At 42.5% G+C, this 25,684-nt stretch overlaps 1 protein-coding gene across 1 annotated transcript; it reads right to left on the bottom strand.

The window, feature by feature from the left end:
- On the bottom strand, positions 1-23,505 carry OGA (O-GlcNAcase). The gene is made up of 16 exons (XM_084290063.1): positions 23,039-23,505; positions 19,459-19,510; positions 19,032-19,129; positions 17,708-17,838; positions 16,798-16,969; positions 15,644-15,742; positions 15,197-15,481; positions 14,519-14,677; positions 12,648-13,258; positions 12,119-12,293; positions 8,628-8,713; positions 7,655-7,759; positions 6,111-6,196; positions 4,943-5,135; positions 3,075-3,234; positions 1-2,309 (listed from the first exon to the last, which is right to left on the bottom strand). Exons 1-16 carry the CDS (start codon positions 23,235-23,237, stop codon positions 2,173-2,175), a joined length of 2,748 nt encoding a protein of 915 aa, XP_084146189.1. The 5' UTR covers positions 23,238-23,505; the 3' UTR covers positions 1-2,172.
- Positions 23,506-25,684: the final 2,179 nt, after the last annotated feature.

Here is a 25,684-nt window from a genome sequence, read left to right as displayed (position 1 = left end):
TTTCTTATTTACATTCACTTCTCAATTTTTATTCTATTTCTTGCATGGTCTTCAAATACAGTTTTACAGGTCGTTTTTTCTGCTACAGATACTGTTGATCTAAAAACAGATTAATGAAAGTGGCATTCCAACCTTAATGAAAATTCTTAACCATGAAAGATATGTCAACGTATCACTTTACAATCCTAGAATGATGGTATTGGCCTGACATTCCATAGGCTTATACAATTAACTTCTATAATAATAACAAAGTCATACGAAGAGAAAATGTGGCAGTTCCTTAAGAGCCAAGAAATAAGGCCACAAGCATCCTATGCTGTAATGCTATGAATCCAGATAAAATAAGTTGACTCTGGTATCCATGAAGAAACAAACAACAAAAAAAAAACCTCTCCCACCTGATAAACCAAGGTATCAGCTACTCAACATGCACTCAAAGCTGGATTAAAAACTAGTGGCATTCAGCTCTGACTTACATGAAATCCCATAGCACAACCCCGTACCTCTCTCTAAAAAAAAATGAAATGAACTTGTTGCAACTTAAATATTTTGCTACCGCATTAAAAAATTGTTCACATTCTGCAAAGGAAAAAAAATAATCCTGCACGTGACTGTACCGGAAGGCCAACCACAGCATCTCCTTACAGGTTACAGACAACATTACTGTAGTCTTAATGCCGGTCGTGGCTGCGTAACTTCTCTGCAGATGGAAGCTCATACAAGGAACTGAACTTCCTTTGCGCACCACTGAAATACCCCAGGAAACTTCAAAAGGAAGATTAAGACAGCTGATGGCAGCAGGTGAAAGAAGCAAGGTACTGCGAGGTGCATACCGTTGGCCAATCACCTATCTTGGACGCTGGGACTTCTGTGAAATGCTGATTTCACAAATGACACAACTACCTCGCTACCAGATCCCATACCATGTTGATTTTATCACATAGCCAAACATGTCAGACCTGGATAAAAACATTAAATTCTTGGAACATTTAAAAGTAGGTAACCATTTAAATAATGTGTAAAAATGTGCTTATTGTGGCATTTCTCATAGAAAAGTTATCTGATACAAATGTGCAGGACTTGAAGACCCTGATTTAGTCAAACTAGTACGAACAGGCTTTGAAACATGGTGACTGTTCCAAGGATAAATCCCAGCTGTGGGCCAGCTCTCTCCCTCTCACCATCTTCCATCCACAATTCTGTACTAATGCCACCAAAATTGACAGGTTCAGCAGACCACCCTGTGAATTGCTGTTTCAGTCCCAGAATGATGACAGCCTCGAGCAGCGGCAGCCTTGCGGGGAATAAACTGACATCTGAAGGAAGGATCCGTTGGGATCAGCACCCTTTACCCAAGATGGTCAGTTTCTAGCCCTGGACACGAGGCACAGTGTAAAAAGAAAAGTAAAACAGGTCAGTGCTGAGGACAAATTCGCTCTCCATTGTGGTTTTGTTATTCAAAAGTGCCATCTTGGACCTATACCTTTTCACTTTTTAAAAGAAAAAGTTACAAAAACTGGTAAACAAAAAGTTAGTCAGCATACAGCTAAGTTTATATACACTGAAATTTACAAGTTTGTCATTAAGTGACTTCTGCCACAGACCACTGCACATTTGTCCCTAACAAAGCACAAAGCTTGAACCAATGGTCATTAGAAGTGACAATGGGTCATTGCTTTATCAACAAGCATAAAGATAATCAAAAACAGAACTGTAGCTACTTATCTTTAAATTTGCTGATTGACACAAGTAATCCCTCCCATTTCCGCAACTTCCAGTTGCATCCTACTCTACAACAGAAACAAAACTGCATCTTTACAGGTACTTCTGATAGAGACCACTTCTGATGCTTGAATGCAGAGAACTGTCGTCGACCACAACGCTGATTGAGAGGGATTCCTCCGAGAAGCTATAGCCCATGCAAGATTCCTTGGCACTTCACACACGACCAGGAGAGGACAAGGTTTCTCTTTGTTAAAACAGTGTTTTCAGCAGCATTATCCCCTTCCAACAAATCATAGTCTGCACGTGTGATGGGTGATTTTCGCATAGCCCCCTCTACCAAGCTGGCTTATTGCTGGCTTTGTGCAGCTAGACCATATGAAGATCCCCACCACTACCTGCCCAGCTGTTAAGGGACTACAGTACTGGAACAGTTCACTGTCAAGCACTTCACAGGCTTCTCCCAAGGATAACAACATCCTTTGGAAATCCTTCCATTTTAGCAATTTCAAAACAACCCAGCTTGCTGTAAAATTCCAGGATTCTTTTATCGTCTGGTCTCACTTCACAAAAAGCCCCACGGGAGCCTGAAGAGGGAAGACAGACAAAACAGTAAGGGAGAATTATCGTAAAAAGCACAGACATCAAATATTATTAGAGGTCCCACCTAGTTTGACATTTAAACCCAATAAAAATCACTGATCCATTTCCATATGCAGCACATAGCCCCCAAAGAGACCAGATTTATGGCAACGTAGCTGACCATTCCCCAAAGGGACTGCGTAGTGCAGGTATCCTGTTGGTTTGAACAAACCATCTCCCTCTGAACATCTTTTATTTCATGTAAAAGCATCCTGAAACCCTAACATTGACTGAGAAAACAGCACTACAGGACGGTACCAAATAGCACAGAAGACCTGTGAACCTCAGGTGTGCAGTGAAGCAGATGGCCAAGAACTTCTCCATATTGAAGGTTTTGGTAATCATTCACCATGGCACACTGCCACAAATAAGTATCACTGCCAGCAGAGGAGATATGAATATTTGTGTATTGTTCAAGATGCAACAAAACGTGCTTTCGTTGCCAAATTGCTCCCTCAGTTCTTCCTATCTTCTAATTTGCAGGATAACAGCTCAGGCAAAAAGCTGCCTCTTACTGAAGACAGAAGCATAAGTTAACTATCCAAAAGTCTTTTATAATGAGTTACCTAGATCTAGAGTGCCAACTATGTTAAGAATCCAGTCTCAGGCTGAGATTAACAGCATATTAGTGTAATGATCCCAAATTTGTCCTGCATCCCAGAACTAACATGTAATTAGGAAGCAAGCAATCCTGAGTGCAATAAGCTTACCATTAGCCTTTAGAGAAGAGAGCAGGCAGGCCATCATACTTTTGGCCACGCTTGGATCTGTCACTTTTTTGTGGATATCAATCTTTATCAATGATGGGAAGTTGGCAAGGAATGATTCTGGCAACACTTCCTGCTCTTCATGGAAGCTTAGCATTATTTTCTGAAAAGAATATGGGAAACAGACATTCATTATTCAGCTTTTCATTTGGCTTTAAGGAAAGCTGTTTTGCTCAGTGAGTACACCTCTAAATCAGCACACTTTTCAGCTACACCTGATAGTCTACCTGATGGCTAGTTTTAAGTGCCCTATCCTCCTTCCACACATATTCATTGGCTCACAGCAGCACAGAACCATCTCTAAGGCCTATGCAATTATTTACACTGTTTGCCCCAACAAAGACAAATTTGTTTCTAGCTTTATCACTGAAGGATACTGTTAATCACTAAAGGCTCCAAAATTGCCCTGAAAGGTTTTTGAGAGCATGACATCAGATAACATGGGAACTGAAGAGTTGCATGAGGCAAAACACAAGTAGACAAAGCCAAAATGAAACACACTCATTTTCCCTGCTGGTTACTTAATTTTAAAATCTTTAGGGAACATTGGCTAAAGTAAAAAAGCTACCTAACTTTGTTTCTCATGGAAGTAAAAGCTGCTGTCGTAAAAGCCAGAACTAAGGCTTCGTCACACGAGGACTCATAACATTAGTAACTTATGTGCTTTTTTTTTTTCAGATCAAGTTTAAATACATTCCCCTTGATTCAACACACTGCAATGTAGAAGAATAAAGTCAGAAAACTTACAAACTGCAGAATTAGCACCACTTCAACAACAGTAGTTGAGCAATTATACTTTCTAGTCATACCCAACTCAAGAACAGTGACATTTGGAAAGAACACCATTTGCTGCAAGTTTGTTGTTGGTGTTTTTGTTTGTTTGCTTGTTTATTTAAAAAAAAAACTACTTCCCTTTCTCCTTTATTGAACATACATGTAAGCAGTGGCTGATTTTCACAATAGGGTTAGTTGTTTTTTTTTTTTAGTGAATGAATGAAAGGGGAACTCCTAATTCTTACGCTATCAGCATTTTGTCATTGACTGCGAGTTCATCCCAAAGCTTGCAAGGGAAAGAAAGGCTAAGAAGTGATGTTTCTGTGCCTGCTTCTGCTACAGCTTTGTCCAGACTTCCTTCAGCATGCAAATAAGGAGCATTTCTGAACATTGAGCAGATTTCTTTTCTTGAAAAGAATGCATCAACTAGAATTTTCATGATTTCTGACAGTTCAGTAACCTTACTTCCTAATTTCTTCCAAAACCAATTCAACATATCGATCTTTAGCACTTGCTATATGCAAGATGTCATTTTTACATGCACTGTTTACAGCTATCACAACCACCTCATGGATTTTAACATCAAGAACTAGATTGCTCTTTCATTTTGTTTCCATACTTAAACTAATGTGACTCTCAGGCCTTGGCCCTGCTTATAGAATGCGGAAACTGATACCCCATACTGCTGGAGAATACATGTGATCCTTTATTTTCAAATATGTAGTCTTTTATAAGCTAAGATTCTTTCCTGGTTTGAAAGTTCCTTTCACTCTGCACTTCCCAAATTCTACCATATACCTATTGCAGCCATTTCTACTGAAGTACACCTCACGGCCACATTACAGCACACAAGTATATCTGACTTGTAGTTAGTAATACCAGCGTCACAGATACCAGACACCATGCTCAAAGACTACAGAAAGATATCAAAATTGAATTACACAAGCACAACATGTAAAATAAATGGAAAGGCCTGCCTCTGAAAGAAAAATGAGCACAATTCAGCACACAATTCTTATCTCATGGGTTATACCAACCTCTGCCTCAGACAGCTCCTTGTCACTATTTGGTTTAGTATATTTTTCTTGCATGAAAGGGATCCAAGACATTTTGCATTTTTTAATGAAAGGAGTCACATCAACTGTTCCCAAAGCATAGCCACATATGCCATCCTCATCTTCCAAGACGAAGCAGTAATCCAGGCTGAGAGTGAGTAGACCTCCCACTAACCTGCAGAAAGCATCCAAATTCAGTCAAAATAAGATCAATTTGAACAGGTATGCTGTTCAGGTATTCTGGAGGGAACTCTGAGGTCATCCAAAAAAGCGACACAGTCCTCCAGCAATGCAATTAAGCTTCTACAATGCATTAATTAGCAGACTGATACACTGTCAAAACTCAGCAATGAGCAGCAGCAGCTCAGGATCCCACAATTTAATTCCTTACATACTGCTCTTTTGACTCACCAGACAAACTTTCTTCATGTTGTGTGTCATTTTATCTGCTGCTATTACCTCCCTGTTCTTTTTGTTTTTTGAGACCTGTTACACATCTTCTTGTAACTATCTTCCTGTCACTCATGGAGCAGCCTCTATAAAAGAGTTCCATCTAAAATAATCACTCGAGACAGTAAAAATATTCGAAGTATCTTGAGCTACAGAATGAGTAGAAATGAGCTATAATGCTTTTCAAAAAACCTTCATCTCACTTGTCATTGTTTTAAAATGGCAATGCAGGTAAGTAATAAAATGTATTTCAGAAAAAAACTTTAGGTTGCTGAATGGTAGATTGGTCCTCAAAAAGAATTTTAAATTTTTTGAAGAACCACGAACCAAACGAGGCTGCAAAACATACCAAAGGGTAACCACAGACTACAGACAGGCATGATATACTTTCACAAAATCTGAAGCAATATGATATTATGATGCACACGTTTCATAATAGAGGTCTCTGCTCAATCTTCTTTCTAACAGCTCACAGCAGGTGACTGGAGCATAAACCGGCACATAAGTGATAGAAGTATCTTTCAGAAACTAAAGCTTCAATTTCTTAAGGACTGCGGAGTGCAGATTTTTCTTTTTTTGAATCAGAAGAGGTTTTTGTTCTACATACACATGCATACTTCTTAAAATTCAAATTAAATTCGGTGTCAGGACTTCACCCTTCAGAAACACTTCTGTCAGGTTGTTCATTTCTAATACGTACTTGTCTCCAATCAAGTCTGGCAAACTATGGAAAGGTTGATCAGCTCCATCAGCATACATTTCTCTGCAGATCTTATATACAGATGCCTAAGAGGAGAGAGCAGATGATTTTAAGTCACTGAACTCAAAGGATAACAATTTTGTTTTAGAGATTTCATTAAGAGCTCTATTGTAAACTAGTACTGACAGAAATACGGGTTACACAGAACAGGAGTGCACATCAATAAGAAAGGATTGATTTTTAATTATTTTTTTCCTCCTTCAAAGTTAACTCAAAGTTGCCTATCAAAAACACTGTGGTTAAGTTCAATGGCAGGGAAAGAAAAGCTGGGGATCAACTTCCTCCATGTTGCTACAGCAGGAGATTAATCCTGAGTATTAGTTACCATTCAGTGCACATCACAATACTGTTGATTAAAAAAATTGCTTTTCAAGATCTTCAAGGTTTCAGTGCAATAAATTTAACCATTGAAGGACAGGTGCATCCTGATGGACTTCTTCAATTTATAAAGCTTTTAGCTGAATCTCTTTAAAAGGGAAAACTTGAATCAGTCACGTTTTATGTAAGAAAAGCCACACATTTCACATTTTTACAAAAGTAGCTTAAGTACAGTCCTGAATTAAGGTATTGAAAAGGACCACTTTGCTGCCCATGAACAGTACAGGACAGAGCTAGACTAAAGCTAGCAGACAAAAGACAAGTCTTCATATGATAGCTCAGTCTGTCTGATGGGCTTCAAAGTCAGGATTCAATTAGGCTGGGGCAAACAACCTAGACAGTTATGTTTCAAATTAAACATGTTTCATTTCAAGGTAGCTGCAAAAGCAAAGTTTAAGCCACATTAATCTTTACACTGTTTAAATTATATTCATAAAGGGTGCTGACTTGCCCCATCAATTTAAAGTATTCATGTTGAGACAGTATGAATGAAGCCGCATTACAGATTTGTTGAGGGACATAGGGGGAAAAAAACTCTTGTAATCGAAGATCAATACAAAATTCCTGTTTCAAAAATCAAATGCTCCAAGACAGACTCAATTAACAATCCTTTCAAAAATCAGTTAGAAAAGTCTGAATAATAACTGAAATAACACACTTTCTCACAACTACATTTTGAGATGCAGTATCAACTCAAAGTTCTGCCTACGTAGCTCTGAAAACACCAGGAATTACCAGAATGATTACTAAGTGAGCAGGTATACACACCCACCTCTACAGTTAAGTCACTGCGTGTGTTCCCACAGCAACAGTTCCACTACTAGCAGGGAATAATTTTAACTTACTGTTCAGAAATAAGTAAGGCATCACATAAAAAAAAAAGGGATGGGTAGGGTGGGAGACTGGGAATCAAGCTGTGGGTATAGCTGTACTGTTGTACAGCTGGCTGCTGAATGGTAGGCAAGTCACTTAACCTCCATTTTCCTGTGAGCCTGCATTTATTTGTGCAAGATATCAGTATATCTGTTTCGTTACAGGCTGAAGGGACTCAGTAGGAACCAGCATTAAATGTATCAGTAACAACAATAAGAGCCAAAAGCAATTACCTCATCTTTAGGAAAGTAGGGTCTTATGGTGTACACCTTGGAAGTAGGCGTTAATGGAGGTGGTTGAAAAAAGAGGTCATTTGCCCCATCAATAGGTAGCAAACGCTGTGAAAACAAAATACTTGATATAAGTGTATGAACACCAACAACCCATCGCTCTTGGGCGTGCACTGCAGACTCCCAAATTAACATTTGCTACTTGCAGGCACCCCAGAAGAAGGTGGGGTTGGTAGGCTTTACAAATGCAAAGACCTTACTTGAATAGGAAATATCCAATTGGTGTTTTAAAATATGCAATTCAAACAGCATATTAAGAGTCTGTTAATCTTATCTACTTTAAAATACTTTTACCAATCATATCTACACTATCTCTGCACAGGAACATAGAATGTCAGGAGGAAAGGTTTGGTCTGAAGAGGGTTAACTGGCCAGAGGAGACGCTTTATCCCAAAAGCAATGCGCTGATTCAATTTGCTGCGCGCAGAGCACCTGTGAAGGGGGAAAAGTATAGCACCTGAAAAATCCATGAACAAATTCGAACATGGCATAAACAGATTTTTGAGCATTTGCCAATTGAAATCTTTCCAACAAAAGGCGTTACAGCTTTATTTAGAGAGGAGCCAAAATTTGCGTCACTATCCCTTTTTTTGCTCATGGAATTCCCATTGGCAGACAAGCATGCGCGCATTGTGCAATTGCGGGCGCAGATAAAAATGCTGTGCGACCTGCAAAGAAACAATGTGAAATGTACAACTAAAGCCGCTGCGCTTCGCATGCGCGTGGGACAGGCAGCATCTCCTTGAGAAATTACTGTAGAAAGGGGAGGAAAATTATTTTAAACCAAGCTGTAAGGCTAATGGGCTTTGGACCAGAAAGCCTTCGGCAGACCAATCCTTCCAGACCTCTGATGTGCAACAAAAGGTTTCTCATAAAACAAAGAAAATGTCATTCAGTTGTGAAGTCATATTGATACCTGGAACTCTCCTGCTAGACCACCTCTAAAGGCCCAGGGTTCTTGGTCTCCACTTAAGAACTGTGCTGAAGATTGACTACGACACCCTGTTGAGATCAGATCCAAGCGGAGAATGTTACGAGAAGGGGGATTTCCTGGGTGTCTTACATGTGCAAAAAACTAACACACTTGTGGAAAAAGCTCTCTAACTGAGCTATAGTCCAGGGGTTTGGTAGAGGCTGTAATAATGTATAATTTATACAGATTTTGTGCTCATGCACTAAATGCAGCTTTTGATGTTATGTAACAGACTAGTTTTAAGAACTAGTTTTTAATAACACATCTCATTCCGGACCAGAAAGCACAAGAATGGTGCTACATACAATCGCACCACCTCACCAGGCTTTTTGTACATTCTTTTGTTTGCCCATTCGTGGCAGAAATGTTTTGTTTCCAAAAAGAGAACATCTTGGAAGCTGCTTGTCTCAAAAACCAATGCTGTAAATTTTAGCAGCTGAAGACCAAATAAAATTCCATTATCACAGCCCCTTGAAAGAAATGGACCTTTCTGAAGTCACATTTTAGTAATTATTGTTTCTAATCTTGTCAGAAAACTAGGACCGGCAATATGTGCAGTCTGGAACAGCTCGGACAGCCAGGACAGTTGTATGAAACAGCATTCTTCAAAGAGACTAAACGTATTTACATAATCCTGGCCACACCTTCACAATGCTGTTGGCAAGTTAAAAAAAAAAAAAAAAAGCTGTGAGTTAATTCCAGTTACCACTATTTAAACTAGTACATCCTGTTTGCCACAGATAATACTAGCTCTGCTTTTTCAGCCTCTTGTTTTTTCACCTTCAAGCATATCAAGAGGAACCAGGGTCCCTGCTGAACAACCAGCCACAGCAGGCCCATTAAAAAGTGCTCAGCATTAGTTTACACTTTTTTTTTTTTTTTTTAATAAAAGAAGCTTCCACTAGCTGTTTGACTTTTAATACTGTTCCACTAGCAAGGCACCACAGCCTTCGATGGCCATCGTAAATGACAACTCTGCTGGGGGAGTTAAAAGATGTGCAGTATCTCGAATGGAAATTACCTGCCTAATTTTCTGACAAGATGAGCAGCGCAAATACTCTTTTCCTTTTGTAGACAGCAGTTTAACTCCTGTTCAAGTAACAGTCCTAGATCAGTACAGACAAGTGTGTTGTGCTAGTCAGAGAGTCCCAAAGTGTGCCAAGTTTGACGTTTATGAGAGTTTAGGAATATGAATACAAACTACCCTAAGGATGGACAAATATCAGAAGTGATCCAAAAATCAGGATTTGATTTTAGTCCGTTCCCACATTTTAGAGTTCTCACATAAAAGAATTCCCTTCACAAGGGAATTTAGTCAATAACTTGGAAGACAGAATCTGTCTCTCCTTTGAGACTACAACTTAACTAGCACTTCCAATTATTACAGTAAAGAGCTGCGTGAATGAAGAGCTGTATAAATGAAAAACATAGTTAATGCCTTAGTCGCTGCGCAAATGTGACTTCAGTTCATGCCTATCACATATCTAATCTATCTGAGCTGCCTCACAGACAAAACCTTTCCATTTTAATTAATTAATGACGACGCGCTGCGAACATCTGGCGCTGTCCATCCAATAGCAGAAGATACTTGTGCTGAGGATTCTCCCATCTGTACACAATGGGGAAGAAGACAATAGAAGTCATTAGTAATCCATAGTACTGTACAGCCACACTAATTTAAGGGACTGAATGCTAGCTGGACTTGGGAGGAGAGGTGAAAAATGAATGTTCAGTGGACCATTAAGCACACCATTGTGAAAACTAATTTGTTTGGATTTGGCACGTATTTCGCTCCATATGTACTCACATTAATGATAAAATGCAAGTTAAAGACAAAAATACCTCCTCTCACAGAAGCATTATTAGCGTAAGTCTATTTAACAGTACGCATCAAAAACTCTTAAATTTAATTTTTCAACTCTCTAATGCCGGTTTCAGTACTGCAAAGGGCAGTGCCAAAGTTAAGAGCTGGTATTTACAGAGTTAGCTTAAGGCAAACTATTCCAAGTATCTGATTCATTTAAGACTTGAGCCCAACTTTACAGGGACACGGAATACCAGAAGTTATTTCAGCCAAAATTCTGAAATGCAGTCATAAGTTGGGCTCTCAATCTTTATAAAGACAGCAGTGATTCTTGTGTCCTCTAAAGCTTTGGTCTAAAGTTTTAAACAGATTAGGTTGTCAAGAAAAGAGTATTCTTCATAGGTGAAGGTCAACATACAGCAAGAATAGTAAAGCTGGGGGAGTTGTGTTACACTGGTCTTAAGAATACATACCCGCTAAAGGCAGAGATGTTAATTTACTGGCTTCCCTTCCAAGATAGTTTTCTTCTCTGTACTTTGCCTAAGGCAGTTCTAAAAGCTCATTTTCTTTCTCAATTAATCAACCATAAGTACAGAGATCAGATATTTAATAAGCACAAAACTAATGAAATTGAGTCAGAACTGACTTGATGACTTAATAGGTCTACTCTGCTCCTATTTAAACTTCTCAGCATTTAAGAGTATGACTTAACGACAATCCAAACACTAGGACTGGACCAAGGTTGTGTAATGGTTAACCACTGTGAGTTGTTTTTTTTTTTTGACAGCTACAAGAAGTGTGACATAAGACCATCAGCTTTGCTGCCTGCTGTGTATGTCAAGCAAGTCCACAGCATATTCCTTACAGGTGGATTGGAACCTGAAAGTGAAATGAGGTCACTAAAATTACCCAGGCCATGCTGGTGCTATCTGCCAACTCAGGATCCCCCAAAAAATTTTTCAGAAAAAAAAAAAGCTCATTTAAAAATCAGTTGTAAGTTTCAGACTAAATCGGTCTAGAGAGCTCCACAGTTTCCACCCTCTGCAAAAAAAAATAAAAAAAGGCAATTTGCAAAGTGTTTAAAGGAAGCTATTTTGCACCAGAATAGCCTTACGCTAAAGCTCGCATGCGCACAGGGCTGGGAGGATCGGCTTCCTCTTGGCCAGGCCCACTGAAAGGTCGCTTCTGCAATTGTTCCTTTGAAGACAGCAGTAATGTCACCGCGACAGAGCAAGCAGCAGGTGGCTGATGTGGTCACATTTCGTAGCGCCATTTCCAATCATATACCAGGATACCCAGGGAGTTGCGTGGCATAGTCCAGTGTGCATTCAGTCAAGAGTAAGTTAAAGTCAACACTTACGTGTCAGATGAGATTCAAGTTTCATTAGCCCAAGAAGAAAATCAAGGTCTCCAATCTTAAGCATCCAGCAGACTTCACTTTAATACCAAAGCAAATTCACAGCATCGTTGCTTCAAATAGCGAGACAGGAAAACCTTTAAAACAGGGTCAAACCAGACCCCATGTTCAAGAAAACACATCTGCATAACACTTTGTTTTCCCCGTGGGCTAATTAAAAACACAAAAAAAAGATATGCTATCTGGGATTATAGTGGCTCCCAATGCACCTACCTAACCACTGCACAAAAGATTTCACCATTGACATAATACTCTTGATATCCCAGACGTAGGAGTACATGTCATACAGGATTGTCCTGTTGGCACAATTGGAGAGGCGAGTGAACATTCCCATCACCAAGCTGCACATCTCTTCAAACTTAGCTGCTCGGTTACGCCATTCTTCTATCTATGGATGGAGGCAAAAGATCCACAAGATCAAACACGGCTTTGTCTACATATGAAGGATGACTATGCAATTCACTAATTTTGTTCTATCAGCAAAAATATCACACCACATGTGACTCGCAGGTATTCTCTACTGCTGTTAGAAGTGAAGCCAGCACAGGGATCACTGTCCAAATGCAGACACAGAGCTGCCTTCAGTGCTACACCACTTAAAACAGTTACTGTGACCTGTGGTTAGTTACACACTACCCTTCAGCTTCTAGGAAACAGAACATCCATTTCCATTGCAGACAACAGACAATATTGCTCAGGATTTTGATTTAAAAGGAGAGAAACAAGATTAGGTGACACTCACTTTTTCAGCATCCTTTCCTTTGCAATTAACACTGACAACACTGCTATTTGCTCTGAGCCACTGGAATTCTCTCAGCATCTGTGCACCTTTGGGCCCATGCTCGTAAGGGAGATAAAACAAGTCAGCGAGAAGCTGCAAGTCCTCTAAAGTCACTGGTTCTACCGTGTAGAGAGGCTTTTCATTTGGCCCAGGCACAAACTGGTCTTTGTTAATCTGTTCATCAGTCTGCATAGGGGCAATGTCACTACCAGAGTCTTCCTGCATAGACATCTCTGGGGACTTGGATTCAGCTATGCTCTCCTTATCAGTATCCATTGGCTTCAACTCCTCTGCCATCTTTGCTTCAGCAATATCTGTCAAAATCTGATTAGCATTCTTGTCTGCGTCATCTTGTTTTTCCACAACCATGTCCATTGGCTCCTCATCAGATTGCTTCTTCTCTTCCTCTTTTACCAAAGCTGGTGACTCGCTGCTCAGCGCTGCCCCCTGACTCATGATGGGTTCTTGGTAAACTGTGGTAACCACAGTTGCTGCATTTAAAGAGGATGGTGCCACCAGAGGCCCTACATCCCCTACAGTAGTTTTAGCTCCACTGTGGGCCACTTGCCTACCTGAGAATAAGAAGAAACAAGTTTAAAGTTTTCAGTATCTGCCAACTGCCATTCAAAACAGCAACTTCTGCAAATCATGGATGGTTCTGCTGTCGCAGCATCCAATCAGTGCAGCTCCCTTCTGGCACTTTGCCTATTGGCTTCTGTCACTGTAATTCTAACTACAGACTTCGCATTTTGGCAAGCTCCCCCTTCAGATAACCACTAAGCAAAGATAAGGAGGAGGGGAAAAAAGTTACAAAAAATAGTTAATGTGTACTGCTAGCATCAATTCTGACTACGACAGAATAAAAAGCTTTAAGTTAACTTTTTTCCTCTGTATCAACTGACCTGATGTTTCTATTTCTATAGAGAATAGACTTCAAAATAAAAGGATGCTTAAGTACTCCAATCACAAAAACATCTTTAACCTAGGGAAATGAAGATACTGAAGGCTCAGCTCGAAAAGGTCTTGGGCAACCTGTTCTGGCCAACCCTGCTTGAGCAGAGGATTTGGACTATGTGATTTTAAGAGGCATCGTCCCAAGCAACTCCATGAAAGCAAAAGAAAATGACACCTTGACTACCACTCCTCATTCCATGTTTTTGCTGCAGTTGAGATTTAGAAAGCTCTGAAACACTACAGCAGCTGAAAAGGATAATTTGATAGAGTAGAGATGGAAATCAGGGGATGTTCTTCCAGCTCTACCATGAGTTATCAGAGAAGGGCACTCTGATGACCCAAAACCTATGTTTGAGAGAAACAGATTTTACCTCAGATACCAAGCTCCCATTGCTACAAGAAAAAAAAAAAAAGGTGTACAATGCTGGAAGGAACCCAAGTGGTTTCTAGAGACAGAAACTCAAATAAACAAAGCCAGCTCAAAGCAACAGGGAGAACATGGACTCTTCTGGGGCAGTACTGTTGTTTACAATCATCTGTAATACTCTCTTCAAAAAAAAAGCTACTTGATTTTCTGAGGTCCCATGGAAGTCTAGTAACAACTGAGACCAACAAGATCCAAACTCGTCCCTGTCTTGTATCAGAAATGCCAGAGGATCATACTTGATGGGTACTTCAGCTGATCAATTGGGCCACTACAGGCACACTGCAGAATGTAAGCCGTCTGTCTTTATTAAGGTTTCCCCACTAAGTAAGGCAGTAAATACAACTGGAAAGTATACAGATTGCTGCCATCTGTAAAATAGTTTTAATTTAAATACATGAACTGGTCATTTAATGACATTTTTCTACCAGAATGATACTAAAATCAAACTCACTGCTGTATTGTTGAGGTACCCCAAATTCCTGAAGCCATTCCGTTAAGGCCAGCTTCAGGGCCATTTGTGGGCTGTAGAGAACATCTGTTTCAATGTCTTCATCACTCCCCTCATTTTCCAGTTTAATCTGGATAGAAACCGTACTGTCTTCCGTATCAGCTACGGATAGAAGTGTATAAAAAAAAACGTTAACATGCGAAGTTTATTTAAAATACATGTAAAAAGATGTTAGAAAAGTCACTTAAGAGCTCTCAAACAGCCTTACTTCACAAGGAAGGACAAGGAATTACATCCCACTAAGACAAAATAGAGAACTACGGTCACCTCCGTCAGCCCAGAAACAGGATACAGAAATTAGTCATTCTGGCATCCAGTTTCTCTTTTAATCCGATCTGTTTCTATTACAATGAAATAAGACCCATGGTCACTTCTGTCAAATTTAAGCTACTATCATTGCTTTTATTGATTTCCTGAGAAGCATCCGTAGCACATTATAAAAAGCACTCAGTAAACAATCTGGATGCTTGCTATTTTTCAGGCAACCATCATCCTTCACTTACAGTATAGAAAACGCTATCTTAAAAAGAGACAGCCAGTAAGAAAGGGCTAGAATAATCAAAAATCGGTATGATGTATATGGTTAAACATATGCTGTAGCAAGAAGTTATGCATACTTACTCATTACCACATCTTTCCTCACTCCATTCATGTTAGACTTGTACCAGGTTGCAAGCGTGTGAATAGCAACGTAATTGGCTTCAAATTCACAGTTTGGATTGGTCAAAACTCCCTTTAGTCGAGGGATGAGCTCGGTTGACCGACCTTTGTAAGGTCCAAGAAAAAGCCTCTTTTGATCATAATCGTTAGCATGAATGTTATCCCAGATAACTGGTGCTCTCCTGATGATCTTAGAAACTTCTTCAATGGACTCTACTGGAATGTCTTTGGATACGACTTTCGGACCTAAGAGTGAAACAGGATGATCAATCAGCAGGATTTGCATATACACCTCCCACCCTGCGTAGATGGACAGCAGGTGGCTTTTTGCTGGGTTGGTTTCTTTGTTTTTAAGACTTATGGTAACACCAACTCTGAATTTAAGACAAATAACCCAGTTACTTTTACCTGTCCATAACACGTCGATGCCAGGGAGCAACTTTTCTCCTACAGTCCGTAAATACGGAGACTGGGCGACATTTGGGTAACAAAAAGTTCCGCAGTACTCTGCAAAGGAAAAGAGAACATCACTTATCAGTAAGGTGCACATGTGTGACTATACACTATCACATGAGAAGTGAAGCCTCAATAAAATCCCCAAAGCCCAACAAGTCTAGATAGAAAGGAGATTATAAATGATACACAGCAAAAACATCAGAAAGTAAAAAATTGCTCAACTATCAAAATTAAGGAAAAAAATAAGTGCATGTTACTGCAGCCAACATGCAAGAGAATTAGAAACCACAAGACTGATTATAAAGTGCAAATAAACTTTTAAAAAATAGAACGTGACTTGTTCAAAGAGGAAATCTGCAACAGAACCAAAGTGTCACAGGCAAGGAGATAAAGTAATTACATGGCTACTGAACTGAATTTGCCTTCCAATAACCTGTGCCACCAAACCTAGTAATATTGTCACCCGTACAATAAGATATTCTTATAGGTGTTAGATGAAGCTTAAAATTTGAAAAAAATAAAAGCAGTGATCAGACCTGAGAGTCATCTGATATTTCAGAAACAAAAAAAAAAAAAATCAGTAATGAGTAAAAGCAGGTAATCTTACTAAAACTTGGTACCAGTGAAAGAAGCAAATAAATCAGAGAATATCTGAGTTAGAAGGAATTCACAAGAATCACTTAGTCCAACTCAGAGGTCCCCAAAGGGCCGTTGTCCAAACACTGCTTGAACTCCAGCAGGCTCGGTGCCATGTGCTGTATCTCTATTTTTAAAAAATTCTCAAACTAATAGCTATCCCAAACGAAAAAGGAAACAGACTGCTACATGCCAATTAGAAGTGTAAGTTTAACCTTGTTTTTGGTTCAAACTTACTGAACCATTCTATCAAGCCGCCCTCTTTGCTTGGCAATAAGCTTTTCAGAGATGTGCAGATTTGGAAAAACCTCTACATATATTTGAACCACTTCAACCTTTCTTTAGAGGTCCATTTCTTCATATGACCCCAAAATAATCCTTAAAGCAGTGATGAAATGTTAAACCAGCTTTTCTAACAGTCAGATAACAGGCCCCCTCCTTTACGCCTGAATGAATTCATCTCATTTTACCTGTAGGACAGAAAAGGAATGTGTCCGGTTCTCCTAGATATTGAAAAATTTCATTTGTTATTGAGACTTGAGCATGAGCAAAGGAACTGAAAACTTCTTTGTCTGCTGCACACATGTTGTGATCAATATCATCAAACAGCAGTGCAAAAGATCTGCAGCCAAACTGGGAAACCTAATATAAGAGACAAGAGTAAAAGCTTATTAAAAGAAACAAAAACAAACTATAGACTTTTGAAATCTAATCTGAATTTACAAGAGCATAAAACATTTAAAAAATAGAAAAAACATTTGAGGAATTATTCTTCAGTTTATAAACTTGTACAAAGGAAAAGATACAGGAACAGGGGAGAAAAGGCAGGAGAGACAAGACAGGCTTTGTTAACTGTTTACAATGAATGCCTGTCTCTGATCCACCGCTCCGCTTTTCTCAACGTTGTCTCTGAAGACTTGCAATCTGTTCCAGTTTTTACAATCTAAGCTGATCTCACTGGACAGACAGCTGGAAAAGAGCAAACTAACTCCGTAACAGCATTCGGACAAAGGAGAAGAGTTAATTACGAGAACAAAGCATATATACATGTCAGGTCTACCTCTGAAGGATTTATTGTGGACACGAGTTCTTGCTTTGTAAATGCGTCTTAGCTTTGAGGTCCTAAAATATTCTGAAGACAACGTCCCCAGAACAGCTTTCAGAATCTGATAAAAGACTTTATTTTCAATCTAGATGATCAATGGTCATTTCTGCAACATAATCCAAACGCACCCATTCAAATTGTTCACTAGGGCACCCGAACTAATGCTAGTGCTGAAAACATCAAAGCAGCTAGGAAAAACGTGCAAGAGCAAGTAAGGCACCGAGGTTTTCAAATGAAGCAGCAGTGTAACTGCAGTAAGCGTGTGTGTCATTTACCTGGTCCAGCTTGCGTTTCAATGTGGATACTTCTTTGGGATTTGAGAAAGTGATGTCAAGTCCAGGCGAGATTGCATAAATGAACTCTATTTCATGTTCTCGTGCAGCTGCTATTAGGGTCATTAGCTGCTCTGAAAATCAAATTCCAATATTTCAGAGGTATGCTCCAATAACCAAATCTCAATTATATGTAAATTTTAAAGTGCGGAAGCCAGTGTTACTGCAGTAAAAATAGAGGCATTTGCTGAAATTCCTGAAAACTAACACAGTAAAGAGTGCCAAAGTACTTAAGAGTTCACAGAAATGATGCCAAAAGGAACAGAACTGACCCAGTGTTATTTTCCACATTAATTTTTTAAAAGATATTTTAAAAATTCTCTTGATCTCAATGTTGTGTGACAAATATGGATGCAGTCTGTTTCTACGGCGTGCACGCCAACAGTTCTAGAACCATTACTCATTTTTTCTACTTCTGTCATGCATACTAAGAGACAATCCAATGCAGTAATATCACCCTGCATGACGCTAGTTCACATGCTATTCCCTTGACTGAAGCTTGGTACACATGAAAAGGGCTTTCTTAATATCACAGGGCAGAACTAGCTGTTTTAGGAAAAAAAAAATTAATCTTCCATGCAATAAATGGAGAGAATTAGTTATAGAGCATTTAACAATATTGTTATTGGAAGCTATCTTGTGGTACCCCCTAAATTTCTGTAGTGATTCAAAGTGGTATCCAAGGATTATTTAATTTCGAGTGGGTATCTTTTTTCCCCTCACCCAAGGACAATGATAATCCCACAAGAAAAAAATACCACTGTAGATCCTGTAAAAGCCAGGGGTGGATAAAAAGCCTCACAGCACCTTTTACACAGATCTTTTATGTTCTGACTAGCCAGAAGCTGCTTTTCTAACCGGTACTCTCATCACTGAGACAAGAACATAATGAATCACATAGAAGGGCATACTATTCTCTCAATCTTTTTAGTTTCTGAAGCAAATAATTCTGTTTCATAATATGGCCCAGATGATCAAGAGCCAGAGGAACAATTCTAAGCAACCTTTTCCTGAAAAAAAGGTAAATTTACTGAGACAAAGCCTGAAAAGCAGTTTTAGGAGTCATCTGTGGAGTCACAGTTAAAAGAAGCAAATCCATGCTTCTAACATAACTCCATTAAATACAGCTGCAGGGTACTGAGAACAGGTCTCAGCTCACTTTTGGAACTGGCTACCGTGATTAAATGCACAAGCGTATGCAGCAGTGACCAATTCATTAAAAACAATCTACGTATCAAAAGTGCAGAGGGGAAATAAAAGTAATTACCCGCTTCCTCCACAGAGTACATTTCTCGCCAGAACATCCTGTGCTTGTAGTCATCCTTTGGAGCATACAAGTATGTATTTAGTCCCCACTTCTGAAGTCTAAGAACAGAGGATAAGAGCCTTAATTGAGAGAGCAATCTACAAGTTCAGAAATCCTATGTTTTATTCAATTTAATTATCAGGCCTTTTTTTTTTTTTCTCTTCACTGAATATTGTGCTATAAGATCAAATCACATTTTTATGAACTCTGCATACACCTGGTATCTGATAAATGCAATTAGCAAGATAGGAAGGTGAATACCCCAGAATAGGCACTACGTAAAAGGTTGCTCTAGGTTAGGCCTGCCTGAAGAGAATTGTTGTTCCAAGTGGAAGATTATGATTATATTATACTGGAATGTGCTGCAGCGAGAAGAAGCATGACTTGCCTTCTAAAAAGTTCTTTCCTCTGCTCCATAACCCAAGGTCTTCCATAAAATCCTAGAGGAAATAAGATTAAAGTTATCCGGTTAGATGTTAGATAATGCCTGCTCTGTGAAATATTCTATTACAACCATCCTCTTCTCTGCCAATAAGCTACTTCTGAACACTCATCAAAAAGCTTCCCCAAGCAAAAACAAAAATCTAGCTCCACAGCATTAGGAAAGTGTAATAAACTAAGCTGATCTAAATTTAAAATGCAATTATAACATATTTAATTTCTTATGATTCAAGGCCTGATAATTTTGGGCATGGAAGCAATTAATTTTCAGAATCCAAGCTGTATTCCTGAGCAGATGCCCTTCTCAAGTCAAGTCAGCATTATTTCAGGGGCGGACTGAGCAGTCAGAACCTAATTAAGCTATCACTCCAGACACCTATAAGGTAATTTGATTATAACAAATACTGGAAATATTTACCAGCTCAAAAACACTCAGCTGTTGATACAGATTAGGATTCTAAATACAAACACATAGTATACAAATGCATACTGAGGTAGATAAGTAATTTAAAATGTGCAAGAGCCAATAAAATGCTTAGGTTTTCATTCTTTTTATTCAGATTAACAGGCTTCTTGTCAAAATTAACTCTGATGTTGATATTTTTACTTCCCAAATGCCCACATCTTCACAAGCTAACAATGTCTTTGAATAATCATATAAAAAACACCTACACAAGTAATTTTAGAATATTCTATCTTCACAGTCATGTATTTCTACAAATATTTTAATGGATTCTGGTTTAAATTCCTTCCATTCTAGAAACATAACACTTTAAAAAGCACTCTCAATCTATTTTTGTTCAAGTAAATTCACTTAGACCTCTGTGCAAACAGTCCCATCACAAGCGGGCACTTCAAAACAAAGCTTCGGCTTGGCAGCCTGTGCAAAGACCCAAGATTAAAATAACACTGAAATTTAATAAGCTCTTATTTCCAAACACGAATGATGAATGATGTTCCTAATACACAGAGCTCACAAGTTCCCACAGAACATCAGTTCAAAAGGTAGATATCTTCATTTTCAGAGCTATTCACCACTGTAAATATATGTATCTGCTCTTAACAAGGCCAAAAATGCCCTCCTACGGCCTGAATGCAACTGAAGTATTTTCTATGTCTTAAGTATTTCATTTACCTAAGTGACCAACACTCACTTTAAGAAGCTTAAAGCAGGCTCAAGTTTTAAAAATTAGCCTCCCAGAAAGTGAACTTAGGCTAATTGGCACCACAAAGTGGCAAAGCTAACTAGTGCTTCTCACTGACACTGCTAGGTGACAAACCAAGGGCGATTAAACAGAGCAACAAACAAGAGAGCAGTTGCAATGCGTAAGAGACTCCAAAATCATTTCACCCAGAACAAATTTCTTGTTTTCACTCGTTATCTAATTCTTACTAATGCTGCCCCGAGGAAGCTCAACAATCCACAAACGGAAAGCATTACTGCGATATCTAGTCAGCACCGCCCACATCTCATAACTCGTGCACAACAATTTGTCTTCCTTACGATGCTATTGTTTCACACCTAGTAAATTGAAGTAGAGCAGAAGCCTCCTATAAAACAAAACGAGACACAAAGAACACACCAAAACCTGGTTCAATAGGAGGCTGAGGAGAACACGTTAATCAGAACTGATACAGTTCTTCCGTCTGTCACCACATCTCTTACATTACTGATGTCACCAGCTGATGACAATCCTGGGACGCTTCTACCTAAAATCGACCTCTTTTGTATTGATCCCTCAAGACTGCATGGCAGGGTCATACAAAGGCAACAGATCACGTCAAACACTTGATCCCAGGTGCCACGCTCTCCATTATTAAAAGCTAGGATCTCTTGGAGGCTGAGCACCATGGCTTTGCATCCAGGACTCTCTTAAATCCTATTACTCCCAGAACGGTGCACTGGACACATTACAAGTTCTTCCCACTCTTGGACTGCACACCCAGTATCCTTGACTGATATCTCCCTTATTTCCTGCCCCCCACATCCCTTGCAAGAAAAACATGCAGGCTCTCCAGCTCACCGCTTTAATTAACACAGACAAGAGACATGGTGTAACTGCTGCACCGTGTCCAAGTGTGTATCCTCACTCCTGAAGTTAATCCCTGCTTTCTCTGAACCCTGTAATTTTCCTGCGTCACTAAAGAGACCATTATTTTTCACCCACTACTGTTTACCTCATTCACCGCAACTGCTTCTTTTGTTTTTAAAATCCCTTAATCCTTTTTTCTGTACACATTTTAAGGTTAAACGGAAAGCTCCTGGCTAGCACTAGACTGCTTCAGTGGGCAGGGGCCATTTTCTCGCTTTGTTTTACAGCGTAGCCAAGAACACCTCTGTTTACAGCAGCTGCACCAAAACACATGCAAAGGAGGTCTACAAGGTAATTAAGACAACAAAAGGATGGTTATGATATACACAGCTGCTTTGACACATTCCCGGATGAATGTGTGATACCACGGTCAAGGTATACTGGCAGGAGTGTGAGAAACCACCCTGCCACAATCTATATCCTTGTTTTTTGTTGCCTATCTCCAAAGCATCTTTCTTTAAGGAAAGAAGTTTAATATTTAGGCTGAGGAATTTCTCTCCATGCTGACTGTATTTAAGCTCTAGCAATGCTAAAAACTAAAGGCATTAACTGGGCCTAGCGCACTCTGCACAAGGACATTTGCTAGAGCCAAATGGCCTTCTCTTTTTAAGATATGAACAAAAGGCATTCTGCAAGCAGTGCAGATACTGACTTTGATAAACTGCCTGCTTCACACTCTATTCCATCTGTTAATCATTTTGGTCTCCTGCTGGAGATTCATTATAGGTACAAAAATAATAGCAGTCGGCAGGAATTCAGAGCTATTCCAAGCCAACATTTACGTAGGGAGCAAACCATTTTTCTTGCTGGCTTTCAAATATCTACCTTAACCAACCTGCCAGAAACGCACGTATATTCTGTAATTACTGAGAAACAGAATAAGTCCCTTTATTGCGAAGCTTCTAGAACAATTTAAACCTCTTAATAACGCCCCTATGCCAGCATACAGAACAAGCACCGTTGTGCAGCACAATTAAAGCGTTACGCTGCATTACTGCGGAGAACAGGGAGCGTTTAATATTAATTCCAGAGCAGATGTCTCTGTGATCACCTATTCCCTATGCAGGAAACCGAATGCGAGCCTCTGGCGTGCAGGAAGAGCATGCAGAGCTGCGATAACCGCACGGCAGCTCCTCTCTCCCTCCTTCTTCCCCCTTTAACACACCAAGCGAGCAGCGGCCATGCCCCAGCCCCCCAGCCAGGCCTGCCCTCGCCCCTCCAAGCACACTCCCTGCCAGCGAGCGGCTCCCAGCCCCAGCCGCCCCGGGGCCAGCAGCAGCAGCAGCAGCCGCCCCGCCCGGCAGCCGCGGCTCCTCCCCGCCCCAAAGCCCTCTCTAGCGGCCAAAACCCGCGCACCACGGGGCGGAGGCGGCGGGGGAAGGAGGAGGAGGTGGAGGAGGGGAGGGGGAGGGGAGCAGCCCCTCCGTCCCTCACCTTCCACGACGCCGCAGAGGAAGCGGCGGGAGCCCAGCGCCGTCTCCGTCTCGGTGTCGGTCTCCTCGCCCCCCTGTACCGGCCCCACAGCAGCGGCAGCGGCGGCTCCCGGCGGCTCTAAGGCAGCTCCGGGCACCGCGGCCGGGTTGGGGCTGCCCTGGGGCTCCTCGAGCGCCGCCTGCCCGTCCTTCTGCACCATCCTGCCGCCCGCCGCCAGCACCCCCGCTCTCCGGGCCGGGCCTGGCCGGGCCCCTTTGTCTCCGCCGCCGCCCCGGAGGCCGCCGCTTCCTGTTTACGGGGCCCTGCGCCTGCGCGGGGAGCCGGCCCCGACCGCTCCGCTCCGCGAAGAGGCCCCCACCGGCACGGAGCGTCCCGCCGCGGCCTAATGACCCCGCCGCGCTGCCGGCCCCGTGCGGCCCGAGCGGCGCCGAGAGACTGAGGGCGGGCGGGCGGCGCGGCGGGAGTTACCTCACGGACTGAGGGGGGGGGGGCGCGCATCGCGCATGCGCGGAGAGGTGCGCGGCGCGCACTGCGCATGCTCAGAAGGTCGGCGAGGGGAGGGGGGAGGTGGAGGAAGCTCGCGGCGCACGCGCGCGGGGAAGGCGGGGGCGCGGTGCGCATGCGCGGAGTGCCCCTCCGGGAGGGGGGAGGAGGTGGCGGGGCAGCACGCAGGTGCGGGGAGGGGGAGCGCGCATGCGCGGTCGGCTTTGTGTAGGGAAGCGGCGCGGAGGGGGGAGGCGGGGTGGGTGGGGCGGGAAGTGTTTACCCCGGAGCCGCGCATGCGCGGCGCGGGAGCCGTGTGGGCGCATGCGCGGTTCCGGAGCGGCGCCGCTGCTGGGCGGGGCTCCCGCGAGCCCTGACCTACTTCGCGCGGCACCGCTGCGCCCCGCAAGCTAAGCAGGGTCCGGCGGGGCTGGCGGCTGGATGGGTGACCTCCAAGGAGGAGATGGGCAGAGGAGAAAAACAATGCCAAGCTTTAAAGCAGCAAAAATATAAATTGTAATCTGTGCTTACTTGCCAAATAAATCGTATTAGGAGACCGCGGGAGGGTCACCTCACCACGCCTCACCCTGCTGTTAGCCCTCCCTTAACTACCTACCCCCTGACAGGGCCCCCTCAGCCTTGTCCCTGCCATCCCAGTCCTTGGGGAGCAGGAGCAGAGGGACCCCGATGGTGTTTTTTTAGCAGTCCCCTGCCGCAAGAGGGCACGGCGAGCCCACGGATGGCATCGCCCCCCACCAGCAAATCCCAGTTCTTAGGTTAGACTGGGCAGGCTGGAGGAAATGCCCTCGGAAATTGCCATTGCTATGTGTGGACCCGGCCCATTGCCAGCAGCTCCAAATGGCCGCCGGGGAGCCAGAGGCTTTGCAAAGAAGCTCACGGCTCTCACAGCCCCACACAGGCCATTTCCCCCATATCCAGAGCCCAGCCTTTTAGGACATTTGTCTGTAGCTTTTTGCGTTTGGCCATCACCTCCTGGAGCACGGGAGGCAGGGTGCTGGGGGGTGTCACCACCCCACACCGGCTCCTACATCCCTTTCTTAACGCTGCTTTTCCTCTTTGTTTTACTTCAGACCATTTTTTCCCCACTTCTCAAGGCTTCACTTTCCCAAAAACTCTGCCCCATGCAGCCTCCCTTCACCCTACTAGTGCTTCCACAAGGAACCCTATTTCCCCCCCCCATATAGCTGACAGAGGCAAAGACATACCAGCGGTGTGCATAGCGTGGTTAGATTTTATTGTCCTTTTTTTTTTTTTTTTTTTTTTTTTAACCCATATTATTATTATTATTATACAAAATATACAGACTGGAGATGCCAAGCGGGTCGTGGGTCACCATGCCCTGGGGCGAGGGTTGGGGGGGGTCACGCCATGCGACTGCAGCGTGAGGGAGGAGGCATCTGCTCCGTGGTGGGGGGGACAGGAGGGGTTGGGGTCGGGGTCGGGGTACCTGCCCTCCCTCCCAGCCGGGAGCAGGGCGGTGAGATGAACAACGTGGCGAATGAACCTAAAAAAACACAGCAACGTCTGCGAGGGCTGGGCCAGGAGCGGTCCCGGTGGGGGTCAGCCCCATAGCTCAGGGCCCTGTGGGGCGCTTTGAGCCCTGACACCAGGGGCTCGGCCTGGGTGTGGGGCCCGGCCAGATGCTGGCCTTGCTGGCCCCGTCCCCATCCATCCCAGCTGCCCCTCAGCTGCTCGGGACACGGGGCTGGAGCAGCAGAGCTTGGGCACGTCCCCAAAACCCATGGGGTTGCACAGAGGGGTTGGTGTGGGGTCATTAGCCTGTAGCATCCCCATCCCGGATAGGATTTAGAGGCGTACACGGGCAGGACAGGCTCACCTACACGCACCCAGCTCCCAAGAGCTGTCGGTGACAAAAGCAGAGAGTCCCAGCACCCTGCTCCATCCCCAGCCTCCTTCTCCCCCCACCAAAACCCTAACCAGGTCTCCCAGGAGCAGGGTTTGCTGCCCACAGCTCACGCTGTGATTACCCCTGGGTGGGCAAGGAGAGGGACAGGAGAGCAGGGTGGCTCCTGTCCCACGTACAGGACACGGCTGGGGCAGGGGAAATGGGGAAAGCTGAGGCACTGATGCCCGCTGCAAGACTCTTTATTAGTTCCTAGACAGTGGTGCTTTGGGGTTTGG

This window comes from Netta rufina (genome assembly GCF_964035555.1).
Source record: "Netta rufina genome assembly, chromosome: 7".
NCBI lineage: Eukaryota > Metazoa > Chordata > Aves > Anseriformes > Anatidae > Netta > Netta rufina.
This window is presented reverse-complemented; position numbering and strand designations above follow the sequence as displayed.

What these genes read in the sequence shown, in the direction of transcription:
- OGA (XM_084290063.1), bottom strand. Translation starts at nt 23,237, where the DNA reads ATGGTGCAGAAGGACGGGCAGGCGGCGCTCGAGGAGCCCCAGGGCAGC. An exon ending in CATCGACGTGTTATGGACAG is followed by an intron (nt 15,482 to 15,643) that starts GTAAAAGTAACT and finishes TTTCACTCTTAG; the next exon opens with GTCCGAAAGTCGTATCCAAA. An exon ending in GGTACCTCAACAATACAGCA is followed by an intron (nt 13,259 to 14,518) that starts GTGAGTTTGATT and finishes TCTTATTCTCAG; the next exon opens with GTAGGCAAGTGGCCCACAGT.